The 15,127-nt window shown below is 39.9% G+C and overlaps 1 protein-coding gene across 8 annotated transcripts in view; it reads left to right on the top strand.

Moving 5' to 3' along the window:
* The window catches only part of Ccdc30 (coiled-coil domain containing 30), a 121,820-nt gene extending 107,515 nt beyond the window's left edge, over positions 1–14,305 (top strand). For 7 of the 8 annotated variants that reach the window (XM_047560665.1, XM_047560683.1, XM_047560674.1 and 4 more), the window contains 5 exons: positions 5,642–5,780; positions 10,538–10,674; positions 12,501–12,615; positions 13,546–13,613; positions 13,974–14,305. In XM_047560665.1, the coding sequence (XP_047416621.1) occupies positions 5,642–5,780; positions 10,538–10,674; positions 12,501–12,615; positions 13,546–13,613; positions 13,974–14,172 (658 nt within the window). In that variant the 3' untranslated portion in view covers positions 14,173–14,305. The remainder of the gene's footprint in view (positions 1–5,641; positions 5,781–10,537; positions 10,675–12,500; positions 12,616–13,545; positions 13,614–13,973) is intronic. The other variant, XM_047560654.1, reaches the window with a different exon arrangement.
* The last annotated feature ends 822 nt before the right edge of the window (positions 14,306–15,127 follow it).

Below are 15,127 nucleotides of genomic sequence, written 5' to 3'. Positions count from 1 at the left end.
TCCTGAGTTCAATACCTTACCACACATAATGTACATGTTTATGAGGAAATGTGATGTTTCAGTACATGTATATATTGTGTAATGTTTAAATGAGGTTAACCATACCTTCTCAAACATTTATCTTTTTTAGAAAATATTTACTTTTGGTACCAGGGATAATCCAAAGGTACTTAACCACTGAACCACATTCCTAGACCTTTTTATTTTTTATTTTGAGACAGATTCTCGCTAGGTTGCTTACAACCTCTCCAAGTTGCTGAGGCTGGATTTGAACTTGTGATCCTCTTGCCTCAGCCTCCTGAGCTGCTGGGATCACAGGCACGGGCCACCGCACCTGGCTTCATTTATCATTTATGGTGAAAATTTTACCAAAAACTGGGTCCTTGTCTCCAATGCCAATCCAATAACGAAGACAAGGTTTTGAGAAAAAGGAAAACAAAGTTTTATTGCCTTGCTAGCAAAGGAGAAACACAGGGGACTCCTGTCCGCATCTGTGATTTTTCCTGTCAGGGGGAGCAGAGGGTTTTTTAAGAGGAAGGAATCCTGTTTCCTGGGATTAGGGAGGTAACATCAGGGAGAGGAAAATTAGGGAAAGGAGACAGGAAGGAGAAGACCAGGGAGGAAGATCAGGGGAGAAAAAAACATGTCCCTTTTAGAGCAGCAAGGACTATATTCAGAGCATGAAGTGAACTGCAGTTACAAAAACATTCAAAATCCTTTCTTCCAACTTTTTGAAATGTACTGCACATAGTTCTTATCTATAGACACCTCTTACGCAATCGCACATCAACCTTCTCACTTCTAGCTCACTATAACCTAGCACCCTTTGATCAGTCTCTCCCCATCCTCTGCTAACTACCATTCTTCTCTTGACTTCTGTGAGATCGACTTTTTTAGATCCTACATGAGTGAGATCATGCCGTCTTTGAGATTTTGCATTTCTAATAAGTTCCCAGGTGGTGGCAATTTTGGGAAACAGAAGCTGAGAAACACTGCTACAGGTTTTGGAAGAGCCTAGGTTTGGAGCAGTAGAGCAATCTCAACAAATGTTTGCCTCCAAGGATATATAGGGAAAACCAGATTGGTAGTCACTCAATATAACACTTCCAATGTGACATGTGTTGAGGGTGGGGGGTCCATCAATTGCATTTATTTCAGACACTTGCTACTGGAAACAGCGTCAGATCCCACAGGTTGAGGGCTCAGTCCTACTTCAGATGCCAGTTGCTAGTACAGGTTGTGGCCTGTGCTGCTGACTGACTGGGCTCTCAGGTTCAGTTTATTTGCTGGTGCAACCCACAGGACTCAGTGAAAGCACCCAGAAACCACTCCGGATGCAGGAACTCACGCAAGAGATTTTATTAAGTGGACAGGCAGAGTGTCTGCCCACAGGGTGAGAGAGAATGAGCGCGAGAGTGAAAAAGAGAGAGAGAGAGAGAGAGAGAGAGAGAGAGAGAGAAAGCAAAAGCAAGTGAGAGTGAGGAGGGAGAAGGGGAGAGTGAGGGAAGGAGAGAGAAAGAATGGCAGTGGAGCTATTCTTTAAGTAGTGGAATTTCACGGGCTGATAACAATGTACCAATGACTGACTAGGAATTCGTGAGCTAACAATCTGGGTTATAAAGTGGTGTGGGGGAGGCAGAATAATGGTGGCAGCAAAATAGCAGATCTGATGCCAATACTCAGGGAAACACGTCTACCCATTTACTATAAAGGATATTACAAAAAACACAGATGTAGAGTCAGATCAAATAGATGCATAGGGCAAGGCCCATGGAAAGGGGTGCAGAGTTTCCATACCTGCTCTGGGTGAGGTACCTGCAGGAACCTGTGTGTTCAGTCATCCAGAAGACACCTGAACCTAGGCTTTTGGAGTTTTCGTGGAAGTTTCATTAGATAGGCATGATTGGTAAAATCGTTGGTCATTGGTGATGGAAAACCTTCAGCCTCTGTTCCCAGGAGGTTGAAGGGTGGGGCTGGAAGTTCCAGCCCTCTAATCATGCCTGTGATTAGAGGCCTATTTCCTGTGACCAACCTGAAGGGCATACAAAAAGACACTCCTATCACTCCAGAGGAGACTGCAAGGGTTTTAGGAGCTTTTTGCCAGGAAACTGATATAAAACCAGAGACATTTATTTCTCAACATCACAGCCTTTCAGGACCAGAGGACAATTGGCAACGTCTGGAAACAGTTTTGGTTATTGCGCTGATACCTGATGGGTAAAGGTCTAGACGTTGGCATCCTACAATGCTTATTATAGTCCTCTTCAGCTAATTAGCCACCCTATAGGGTCAGTCATGTAGAGGTTGAGAAATTGTGGTTTGGAATGATTTGGTGTTATCAGACCTAATAGGTTTGTTAGAGGGCAAGGTTATAACAATTTAGTGATCTTGGTTGGCCTTATTTCGATTCTATAATCAGGCAACACCATCATTTTATGAAGTAGAGTGTTTCAAAGTGTAGAGCAGAGGGTGTTGGTTTTATAGAGAGAAAAGGGCTGAAGTAAGCAAAAATAAGAAAATGAAGAGTGGGAGTGGGGGTGTGGCTGGGTTATAGAGCACTTATCCAGCATGTGTGAGGCCCTGGGTTCAATCCCCATACCTGGCAGAACAACACAACTCCAAAGGGCAGATTAGTCATTTCAAAGTTACTTTCTTTGTAAAGAAGATAGTGAGAGGAATAGAAAGACATAACTAATTAATTGGCTGACATAAAGTTGCTTTAGGATACCTTTTTTGTTTTGGTACTGGGAATGAGCTCAGGGGGCTTTATCACTAAACTATATCCCCCATCCTCTTTATTTTCATATGTATATATTTTTATTTTTTGGTTTGTTTGGTTAGGAGGTAGTACTGGGGATTAAACCCAGAACTTCACACATGCTAGGTAAGGATTCTACCACTAAGCTATTCCCATAGTGCTCCACTTTACTTTTTATTTAGTGACAGGGTCTTGCTAAGTTGCCCAACCTGACCTGGAACTTGTGATCCTCCTGTCTCAGCCTCCTGAGTAACTGGAATTACAGAACGTATTTGACTAGGTTACCATTTTTGTGTAAGGATTAAGTCGGAAGAAACTTCATTATCATGTCACTTGAAACTGGTCTGTTTGTGAAACGGCTTAAATTGCAGCCTGGTGACACCTGGAACTTCAGTGCGAGTGAATTTTTTTGTGGGGGGAGTGGTCGGTACTGGGGATTGAACCTTGATCTTGTGCATACTAGTGACTCCTTTTTTATTTTTGGTCTAGTTTATCAGGGCCTGGTGCAGGAACGTAGTTCAAAACGTTGGCCTCCAGTAATTTTTATGTAGCAAGTTCACAGTAAAATTTAATTACACTTTAATTTGAAGAAGCAGTTTCTGTTCTGTTTTGTTTTCTGTTTTGCAGTCCTAGTGATGGAACCCAATGGCACTCTACCACTAAGCCACATCCCTGCCATTTTTATTTTTTATTTTGAGACAGGATCTTACTAACTTGCTCAGGTTGGCCTTGAACTTGTGATCCTTTGTCCTCAGCCTCCCAAGTAGCTGGGATTACAGGCATGTGCCACTGCGCCTGACTACTCTCTGAATAACAATATTATTTAGAAAGTAGAATCATTCTCCAAAGCTTTGCCAGAGATAGTATGGAAGTATTAATGTATTTTTTTGTTGTTGTTGTTGTTTACTCTGATTAGCTGTTAAAGTAGTTGGGAATGGTAACTTCAATTTTTTTTGACTGGTTTTTACAATCTCTATTGAGATATACAATTGTATATTCACATATACAATTCATTCATTTAAAGTATACAGTTTCACCAGGCACAGTGGTACTCACCAGTAATCTCAACAACTGGGTAGGTTATGGCAGGAGGATTGCAAGTTCAAGGCCAGCCTGAGCAATTTAGTGAGACCCTGTCTCATAATAAAAAACACAAAGGGCTGGGGTGTAGCTGCATAGTAGAGTATGCCCATGGGTTCAATTCTCCAGTACCTAAAGAAACAGTAGAATTCCATGGTTTGTAATTGGCCATCTATCACCACGATCAATTTTAGAACTCTGTCTTCTCAAAAAGAAATCTTATAGCCTATCCCTGATCTTCCTCTCCAACCCCACCCTGAGGCAATCAATAATCTTTCCTCCATCCCTCCCTTCCTTCCATGGAAGGGATTGAAACCCACAACCTTGAGCATGCTACACAAGTACTCTACTACTGAGCTATCTCATCAGCCCTTTATTTTGTTTTGAGATAAGATCTAAATTGTCTAGGCTGGCCTAGAATTCATGATCCTCATGCTTCAACCTCCTGAGCAGGATTAGAGGCATGGGCCAGCACGCTGGTTTACTAATAGGCTCATGTCCTCTATTTTCCCATTATGCACATTTCATATAAATGGAATCACATCGTATGTGGTCTTTTGTGACCTTTCCTTCCCCAAGTACTAAGGATTAAACCCAGGGGCACTCTTATCACTGAGCAACATCCCAGTCCTTTAAATTTTTTGTTTTTATTTTTAGACAGGTTCTCACTAAGTTTCCCAGGCTGGCCTTAAATGTGCTATTCACCTAACTCAACCTCTGTAGTGCTGGGATTGTAGGCGTGTGCCACTGTACCCAACTTATGACTGGCTTCTTACCCTTAGCATGATGCTTTCAAGCTTCATCCATGTTGTAACATTTATCAGTACAATCCTTTTTATGTCTCAAAGGTAGCCCATTGTATAGTCATTCTGTAATTTGTTTATTCATTCATCAGTTGATGGAACTTGGGGTTGTTTCTGCCTTTTGGCCCTTATGAATACTGCTATGCACACTAGTGTTTAGGTTTTTGCGTCAATGAATGTTTTCATTTTTCTTGAGTGTGTACCTAGAAGTAGAATCTGTGGGTCACATGGTAATTCTATGTTTAACTATTTGAAGAATTGTCTGGCTGTTCCAAAGAGGCTGTACCATTTTACATTCCTGCCTGTAGTATATGAGGGTTCCAGTTTCTCCACAGCCGTGCCAGGATTTGTTATTCTCATTTTCATTGCAGTCATCCTAGTGGACATGCAGTACTATTTCCTTGTGATTTTGATTTGTATTTCCTTACTGGTTAATGACATTAAGCATCTCTTCATGTGCTTCTTGGCAGTAATTTCAATTTATGTCAGAATCAAATTCAGAGTCTTGAGTAGGAACCATTCCATAGAAATGGTATTTAGAAGTCCAGATGCAATACAAAGACAGAGAACAGGCCCAGTTATCTTTATAGGTCTTTATATCACTCTATTAGGCCTTTATATCACTAGTCAAGGTTATAGCCAAGAACTGGGAAACTTTAAATCAGTGACCTAACTTGGTGGAACAGGATTCAAAATTTAGATGTCAGGAGTCCGAAGTCAAGAAGCTTCCTAAGTTAGATGCTAAAACTATACTGCTTATCAGTTCTATCTAAGGTAGGCCAGAGACTTGATTCCATGGGGATGACTGCAGCTTTGTTATGTAGGGGGTGGTCCTTGGTTCATTCCCCTCCAGAGGGTTTAGAAGATGTGAGGCAGGGTAAGTATCCACACCTGGTGCCAGGCCCCTGCCATAAGCAAGAGTAAACCCAAGAAAGTTGCATGTCGAGGAGACAGTTTTAACTATGTTCAGGAATGCCTGTGCTCAAATTTACTTTTATAGAAACTACTCTGAGAAGCATCACCACAAAGCCAAGCTTCGAAAGGTCAAGGATCATTTAGTTCATGAAGTAGAAATGCGAAATAAAAGAATTAAACAACTTGAAGATGAAGCTGGACTCCTGCAACAAAAAATTGAGACGGTGAGAAAGAAAGAAAAGTATACTTATGATACTGGTGGTTAGCCATTCAGAGAATGCCCACTCATTTTTAAATTACTTCCTTGCCCTTGTTTTCTTTTTGTGTCACCATCTATCTTTCCATGTAAGTAATTCTTTAAGTCCTGCCAAACAGTATCTAAGACTCATAGTGTTGCTAAACTAAATTGAACACTGAAAATATTCTGCACTGCCAATTTATGCTTGTCTTGCCTTCAAATGAAAATATCTTTTCTTAAATACTCTTCAGCAGAGACTTCCAAACCACCCTCAGTAACTAACTCATTCCTGTTTTAAGTACCCCTCATTTTGCCTCAAACCTCAGCATCAGTTTTAGTGGCAGGGAAAACAGGTAATCCAAATTCCTTTATCAGTTCTTGACAAGTACTTCAAACTTTTTCTAGATATCCCTGATTTCTTTATGCTTGTCTTATTGCTCTTGTGACTTATGGGCGTAAGGGTAAGAAGTGGAATCATGTGAAGAAGTCTTGAGACGTTTAATCTACATAAATTAAAAATGGAGAGCAGCTGCCAGGCGCAGTGGCACAGGCCGGTAATCCCAGCAACTCAGGAAACTGAGGCAGGAGGATTGCAAGTTCAAGGCCAGTGAGAAATTTAGCAAGATCCTGTCTCAAAATAAAAAATAAGAAAAGTCTGGGGATGTAGCTCAGTGGTAAAGCACCCTTGGCTTCAATACCTAGGACTGAAAAAAAAAAAAGAACTGACATCAGTAATGTTTTCCCTTCTTGAGATCTCTAATCCATTTTGGAACTTTGAAAATTGCTCTCACTCCTAAAACATTCATTCCTATACCCACCAAATTTTTATTGTACCTCTGATATGCGCCAAGGATACCAAAACAATTTATGTAATTTCAGACATTTCATCCACTATCATGAGACTCAGGTCAACAATCTCTAGACTACGCACAGTAAAACATTTTTTTTTCTCTGCAGTACTGCGGATTGTGCCCAGGGGCTCTCTACCACTGATCTTCATCCCCAGTCCTTTTTATTTTTTGTTTTGAGATAGGGTCTTGTTAAATTGCCAAGGCTAACCTTGAACTTTCTATCCTTCCATCTCAGCCTACCGAGTAGTTGGGATTACCAGTGTGTGCCACAACTGGTTTATGCATTTATTTTTTATGTTAGTACAAGCACATGGGTTCTTATTTTATTTGATGAGTTATAATTTGTTACTATCAATATTGATTTTGGTTTGGCTCAAGTGGTCCCAGATTTGACCCAAAGGGACTAACTTTGAACTCTCAGTCCTCCTGCCTCAGCCTCCCAAACAACCGATCACGGGGATATGACACTGTGCCTGAATACCAATTCTTTCTTGTACTACCTGCCTCAACTTCCAGGCATATATGTGAAACAGCTTTCAGCAGACATGCTTCCTTTCTTCCTGACTGTACTGGGTTGCATAGTGTCCCCAGAATTCATGTCTACCCAAAACATCAGAATGTGACCTTATTTGGAAATAGGGTGTTTGCAGATGTAATTATTTAAAATGAGGTCATCCTTGGATAGGATGAATCCTAAATCCAATGTGACTGGTTCTCTTATGAGAAGCGGGGAAGACACCCAAACATGGGGGAAGAACACTAGGTGTCCTGTGGAGGCAGATTGGAATGATGTAACTAAGCCAAGAAACACTGAGCTGTGCTGGCCAACATTCAAAACCAGGAGAAAAGCAGGAAACAGAAGCTCCCGCTGAGGACTGAGGGTGTGCCTCAGCAGTAGAGCAATTGCCTACCATGCAGAAGACCCCAGGATTATTTCTTAGTATTGCAAAGAAAAAAATCAACCACCACCACCACCACCAACAACAAAAATACCTACATCTGATTCTCCAGAAAGAACTAACCCTGCTAACGTCTTAATTTCAGACTTCTAACCCCCCCCCAAACTGTAAGAAAATTAATTTCTGTTGTTTTAAGCCACTCAGTTTGTGGTAATTTGTCATACCAGCCCTAAAAAGCTAATGCACTCACTAAAAGAGCACAATAGGTCTCCAGGAAATATACTGGAGATTGCAAATAAGCAGAGGCTAAGAAAGTAATTTAGTCTTTTGCTCACACCATTGAAGGGTTCTGTGGGCTCTGACTTTAAACAGACATGGATTCAAATTCCAGCCCTCACTTTTAGTTCTGTGACTTTGAACCAGTTTCTGTGTGTCATCTCCCTCATCTGTAAAATGGAGAAAATAATCTCCACTTCACATTAAGGCTTTTGTGAGAACTAAAAAATAAAATTCCTAAAGTGGCACATATTAAATTTTTCATTGATACTATTTTCCTGCTTCTTGGGGTATAATATCTTAGGACCACATTAATTGGTGGATGTATAGTACACAAAACAAATTGTTAGCAGAATTAAAAATAGTTGCCAGGCACAGTGGCAAATGCCTATAAACCCAGTGGCTCAGGAGGCTGAGGCAGGAGGATCACAAGTTCAAAGCCAGCCTCAGCGATTTAGTGAGTCCCTAAGCAAGTTAGCAAGAACCTGTTTCTAAATAAAATAGAAAAAGGACTTGGATGTTGCTCAGTGGTTAGCATCCCTGGGTTTAATCCCTGGTACCAAAACAATAAAAGTTTAGAGAAGACTGATGTGAGAGTTCTTAATGCTACAGTGCTATACCTGGGACTTCTGATTTTAGCCTATTTTAGGACCTATACACCAGAACCCTGAGCATAAAAACATTAGGTTTAAAAAAAAAAAAAAACACATTAGGTTTACCTTCGGAGTCACCAAAAAAATGAATGCCTCTTCTTTTTTTGTTTTTTAAATCTGACAGTAATAAATTTATTGAGATCCCCCCCTTCCGAAATATAAACACAAACCAGTAAAAAAGCAAAACAAACCATAAAACAGGGGCTGGGGAGATAGCTCAGTCGGTAGAGTGCTTGCCTTGTAGCCCTGGGTTCGATCCCCAGCACCCAAAAAAAAAAAACAAACAAAAAAAAAAAAAAAAAACCATAAAACATCAGGCCCGGAGCCACAATAAAAGAGACAAAATGAGCAACACGAACATGGAAGTGGCCGAGGTGGGAGGGGAGCCGAGTGGACCCCTGTGGGTCGGGGCTGGCCATACTACTGAAGGACAGCAACCAGAGCCCTCGCTGCCGGGATGCTGGGAAGCAAAGCTGGGCAGCGTGGTAGCTCTGCGGTCCTGGGCAGTGGCGCGCGCCAGCTGTGAGCACCTCACTTGGGGCGCTGGTCCTCGGTCTCCTCCTGGGAGTCCTCATAGTCTTGCCCTCATCCTCCGCTGTGGCGCCAATGCTTCATCTCTTCAACCTTCTCAACATACAACAAGCCAGTTGAGTCCTCTAATTGTCGTGCCCATCCAAACCAGACTTTCCCAGATATTTTATCCTATCACCATAGTAGGTATCCCAATTTTTAAAAATTTGGTTCAAAAAAAAAAAAAAAATACGTGGTGTTTCCTAAGGACAGGATGTCAGTAAACTTCCCCATCTAATATCCTTTCTAATTCATTTATAACAGTATAGGATATATTGTCTATGTCTGCTTCTATTCTCAACCCTTATCAGTACATTATCAATTGAGTATCATTAAATAACAACAGGTGAGACTATTATTAGACATTAAAGGGTCCTGGAGAAGGACATTAACATGTGGAATGGTTTGTTTCAGAACATAATCTAACCTCCTTCCTTATATTTCTGGACAGTCTTTTCTTGAACGATCTACAACTAGTGTCTTCATTAATATCTTATTTAAGAACTCTCTGTGTGTGTGGTAGGTACTGGGGATTGAACCCAGGGAAGGCCTGGTACCTGCTAGATAAGCGAACTCTACCACTGAGGTACACCCCCAGTCCTTATTAGTATCTTATTTAAAAGAAACATAAAGCTGCCCCTCTTAATCCTATGATTCACCCATCTGCCAAAAGTTGTTATTCTCCCTCCCCTACTGGCTCCCACCACTGGCAGGTGAGGAACAAGAACTGAAAAGATGAAGGTACTTGCCTGTTACTATTCACAGTCATTAGTGAAGTGAGACCAACAATTCCATATTTACCAGTATCAATCTATGGACTCTCTCAGCTGTGAGGGAATGTTAGTGTTTTTGTTTTTGTTTTTTTGCCAAATGTACCCCTTTACCATTTTAGCCATAACTTCACTACCTCCTTCTTTGGAAGAAAATCATTGGTATAAAATGAAACATGGTGATGGGCTAGAAGTCATTTCAGCATCATTCTTACAGCAGTCATCTCAGCTCCTGGCTGTCAGCCAAGCCAGCAGGGATCCTGACTTTGACTGCCTAACCAGGTGGCTTAATTCCCATCTTCTTCCCTCGGCCTTTAAAAGAATTACAACTGCAGTGCAGATGGACATGTATTAAATGGGGAAAATTTAAACATGGAGCTTCAAAAATTCAGTTGTATTTGTTGGTGGTTTGTTACCTGTGTAATTATAATACAGCAAAGAGAGGAAAAAGATAATACAGATAAGAGCACTGAGATCTTAGAAGTTGAGGCTCAGATATTTTTAAATATTAATGCAAAAGAATGAGTAAATGTCCAATCAAAAATACATTACATATAAAATTAACAGAAGAATATCTGGCTATAATGAATGACCACGTCACCAAACAGGTAGAAACAGACTAGAGGACAGGAAAGAGAATAAACATGAGAAATTTGCTGTCAGGACTTAGACACAGGTGGAAGTTCTTAAGTTGGTAACTCTTTCTCTTACCGTGTATCCCTAGGATAAGGCATTCCAGGACCAGATCATTGCCCAAAATGATACCCTGATCCTAGAAAAAAGGGAGCTTCTGAAGCAAGTCATGGACCAAGAAGAAATAATCCGCAACAACAAACACATAATCTCGTCAGTCAAGAGCAAGTAGGTGCAGTCCCACTGGGGAGCCAGTGGACTCCACAAAGAGGATGTTTCTCCCTCAACAAAGAAATGGTCCTTTGTGTTTGTGGCTTATTCTATATCTCTTTCTTTGCTCTCTGCTGTTTTCAGCAGATCATGCAAGCAGTAGAACTTGTGATATTAAAAAGAATATTATGGAAGAGGCAGGCCAGCCGTTCAGATGGGCTCTCTCACAGAGGTGTCACCTCACTGAAGACCCGGCCATGTGCATTCTGGCCAATCTCATGTGTCAACGCTCTTTTTTTTTTTTTTAAATCATTTGGTACCTCTGGAATCAAGGTAGAAAAAGAGAATCAAGCTCATAGGAGTGGTATAAATGCATGAATCCCACAGGATATGACATTAATTTTTAATGAGAAATATTCAAAACAGAAAAGAATTTAGATACAATCTGGCTCAAGCATTCTCTCTTCCATGAGAAAATTTAATTACAATCAAAAACATTCTTAGAGCAAGAATAGGAACAAAGAGAAGAGGTTGATCTTAACAGACAGTGTCACCTATAATAACTACAATGATTGTTTGAGAATTTACTATATGCTAGGCACTGTTCTAAGCCTGTTCACTCTGGATTGATTTAACCTTGACACCAACCCCAGAAGGGAGGCACTAACATTAGTTTTAGTTTATGGATGAGGAATCCAAACTCCAAAGAGGTCAGGGAGGTTGCCTAGCCTGGCAGTGGTCAAGCAGCATGTGAACCTTGGCAGCCTGGCCCTAGACTTTAGCACCATACCTGTCAATTTGGGCACATATTCCTCTGTGTACATGGGAAAGCCTCTGTTTATCTTTACTGTTTGTGTTTCCCCTTTTATACATTTACAGCTTTGTCCTTCTCAAACTATGTCATAGCTTCTGATAGTCAGTTTACAGATGGGGAAACTGAGGCTCAGATGTGTAATTTGCTACGGGTCACTCAGCTAGCAAGGGGCAGAAACAGAAGTCAAACACTAATCTCTGATCAAATCTATTATACTGTAATAACTGTAGCCCTGAAGAGGGAACCTGTGGGTTAGAGATCAGGCTTAGAGCTCTTAAAGATCTATTTGGCATCCCTGTTCTACAAATTTCTGTTTTTATGTTTTTAAATAAGTTCCTGTCCCATTTCTGAGCCTCAGTCTTCTCAATTATAAGATAGACTTTATAACAATTTATGTTTCATGAGGTTGTTCTGAAGATTGTGTGAGCTAATATATGAAAAATGTTCAGTGTTTAGTGTTTGGACAGGTTACAGTAGCTGGTATGTGGCTGCTGCTAATGCTATTCCTTTTTTTTTTTTTTTTTTTTTTTTTTGCTAATAGTATTCCTATTTCTCCATGAGAACTAAGAATCAGATTAGTGTGAGATGAGAGCCAGAAGCAAGCTGTGGAGTTTTAATATTTGAAGGGATACAGTCTTTTGTTTCAATCCTTCCCCTAAATAGAGTCCTGCCTTAAATTTCTCAAGGTTTGGAATTCATATACTCATGCATATGTATTTAATAGCCATTTACAGGCCAGAAGCTTATTATTTTTTTTTATTTAGTTGTATAATATGGTAAGAATTATTCCATCAAACTTAGTTCTAAGATCTGGACAGTGGTCTAAGACCCCAGAGATAGTGGGATGTGGAACATAGTTTTGAGCTTTCAATAATGATGCAGAAACTTTTAGGGGAGAGTAGTGTAGTGGTTGAGGCAATACTAAGACTGCAAAAGGTTCCAGGCTTGATCCCCAGTACTGCCAAAAAACAAAAAAGAAGAAAGAAAGAAAAAAATTTCTAGCTATGTCTCTGATTTATACTATTGTTAGAGCACTTTTCCTGGATAAAGAAAATAAGCAATTACAGGAAAATCATTTCCGGCTCATGCAGCAAGTTAGCTTCTTAGAGCGCATTATATGGAACATCCAGATTCGCAGAAGAGAGGTAAGATGTGCGCTTTTTATTGGGTCCTTAATCTGAAGTTTCAGTTGTTATGTTTGCTTTACCCTCCTTTCTCTTCCTCTTCATATAGCTATAGTCCTGCTCTTGGCCTTATGGTGGGCTGTAGCAAAGAGGTTCCTTCACTGGCTTTGAACTTGCAATCCTCATAAGTTGCTGAGATTACAGGCACGTGCCACCCTGCCCAACTGTTCCAAGCACTTTTTTTTCTTTGTGGTACTGGGGATTGCACCCCCGACTTTGTGCTTATGAGGCAAGCACTCTACCAACCAAGCTATATCCCCAGCCCTATTCAAAGCACTTTTAAAGGGTGAACTTTATGTTAGTGATTTACTTGTCAACAGTGCTATTATTAAAAAAAAAAAAAAGCCAGACATGGTGGTGCATTCCTATAATCCCAGTAGCGTGGGAGGCTGAGGTAGGAGGATTGAGAGTTCAAAGCCAGCCTCAGTTCAATCCCCAATATCCCTCCAAAAAAAAAAAAAAAGAATAAAAAGAATAAGACCCTTCTACATGTTCTCCAAAATACATACAGCAAAGAAAAGAAGAAGATGAAGACAGAATGTATAAAATCATGTGTGTAAAAACTAGAAAGATAGGCAGACCAGAGATAGGCTATATATATATATATATATATATATATATATATATATATATATATATTATATAGATAGCTTATAAAAATATATGTAGGGACTAATATAGACTGTATACGGGGGAGAGAGAGCCTGACTTACTGATACAGTTGGGAAGACAAGCAACTTTTCATTTTATACCCCTTTATGCTTTTTGTTATGTGTAGTATATTCAGGTATTATAGCTATATTATATATCAATATATGTGTAAGTTCTAGAATCATACTGCCAGTGGTTTATTATTATAATATTTAATATTAATTCTTTCTTTCCTTTAAGGAAGCAACAATTAGCGACATCCCTGGACTTGACCTATTAAATAAAATGTTGCCTTTTCCGGGATCTAGGTTAGTAAAATCAAGAGGGTCATCTGCATGCCTGAGAGTCATAGCTGTTAACTAGTTCTGAGTTGCTAGCTTGAGAAAGCATAGCATTTGGGGGTATTTTTCTACAATTAGTATTTGAATCTTCTCCTAATTCCTTGTCCCCTTCACCAACCCTTCACCTTCACACTCTACAGAACACTGATGTAAGTAAGATGGGAGATAACCCACAAGCATAGGTTAAAGGTAAATTTTATTTGGTTATTTTCTTTGGGCTTGACAGTTGTAAAATACTAAAATCTTGTTGAAACCATATCCCTGTAACCCCAAACTCCTACCAGGTAATTCTGTCCCCACTATGCCCTTACTCATGTTCTTTCTTAGTTTCTCAGGAGCACGTTCTGTAGAGTCCATTGGAAATCTTCAAGGGACTAAAGACCATAAATCAGAAGCAGAAATGGCAGTTTCAAAGTCCCCTGAGTGTCTTTCATGTTCACAGAATTCTGAAACTGGATACATAAATGTGGCTTTTCTGAAAGAGGAAAACAGCCTAAAAAAACAAGACCAAAAATCAGAACTATAAAATCACTGGTGTCTGACCCTATACTGATCAAACCTGCTAACTTAAAGCTTGAACATTAAAGTGGACTGACATGGAAGATTCTGGATTCCCCATGTATGTCAACCAGGAGTCTTCAAAATTGCTGATAAGTTCATTAAACAATTTCTAAAAATGGATTTCTCAAGTTTGTTTTATATTCTGAAATGATTTATATTGATCAGTACAGTGAAGTTCAATGATATAATTAGGTTTTTCTTTGGAGTACATATATGGTTAATATAGCATTCTTTTCCATTATCATGGGTATTTTTAGTTTTATTATTTAAAACAAAAAACAGTGTAATCACATTTAAGTAAATTTTTTTTTAAACCTGTATAATTCCTTTTTTTTTTTTTTTTTTTTTAAATATACCAGGGATTGAACCCAGGGGAGCTTAAGCACTGTGCGATATCCCCAGCTGGCTTTGAACTTGTGATCCTCTTGTCTCAGCCTCCCAAGCCACTGGGAATACAGGCATGTGCCACTGTGTCTGATTAATCCCACATCTTTTTTTTTTTTAGTACCAGGGATTGAACCCAGGGGCACTTAACTACTAAGCCGTATCTCCAGCTGTTTTTAATGTTTTATTTAGAGATAGTGTCACCAAGTTACTTTAGGGCCTTGCTAAATTGCTGAGGCTGAACTCCAACTGTGATACTCCTGCCTCAGCCTCCCGAGTTGCTGGGATTACAGGCATGCACCACCAGGCACAGTTTAGATGCACTGAATTTTTATAGGTAACCCTTACTTCCTCAACTACAAGAAAGGATGATTAAAGGATACAAGAAATAATAGCTATTGTATCAAATGTGTGTTCTGACACTGAGTCTTGCACAAGGTAACATTTTTTCACTCAGTTCATTGGGTCTATTTATCTAATACTTACTATATGCTAGTCAATAGTAGGCAATGCAGCCTCAGCTGTGAACAAGACAG

This window comes from Sciurus carolinensis, chromosome 1, assembly GCF_902686445.1.
Source record: "Sciurus carolinensis chromosome 1, mSciCar1.2, whole genome shotgun sequence".
In the NCBI taxonomy this organism is placed as follows: domain Eukaryota; kingdom Metazoa; phylum Chordata; class Mammalia; order Rodentia; family Sciuridae; genus Sciurus; species Sciurus carolinensis.
Note: the sequence above shows the minus strand (reverse complement) of the source record. Positions and strands in the feature narration are given on the sequence as shown.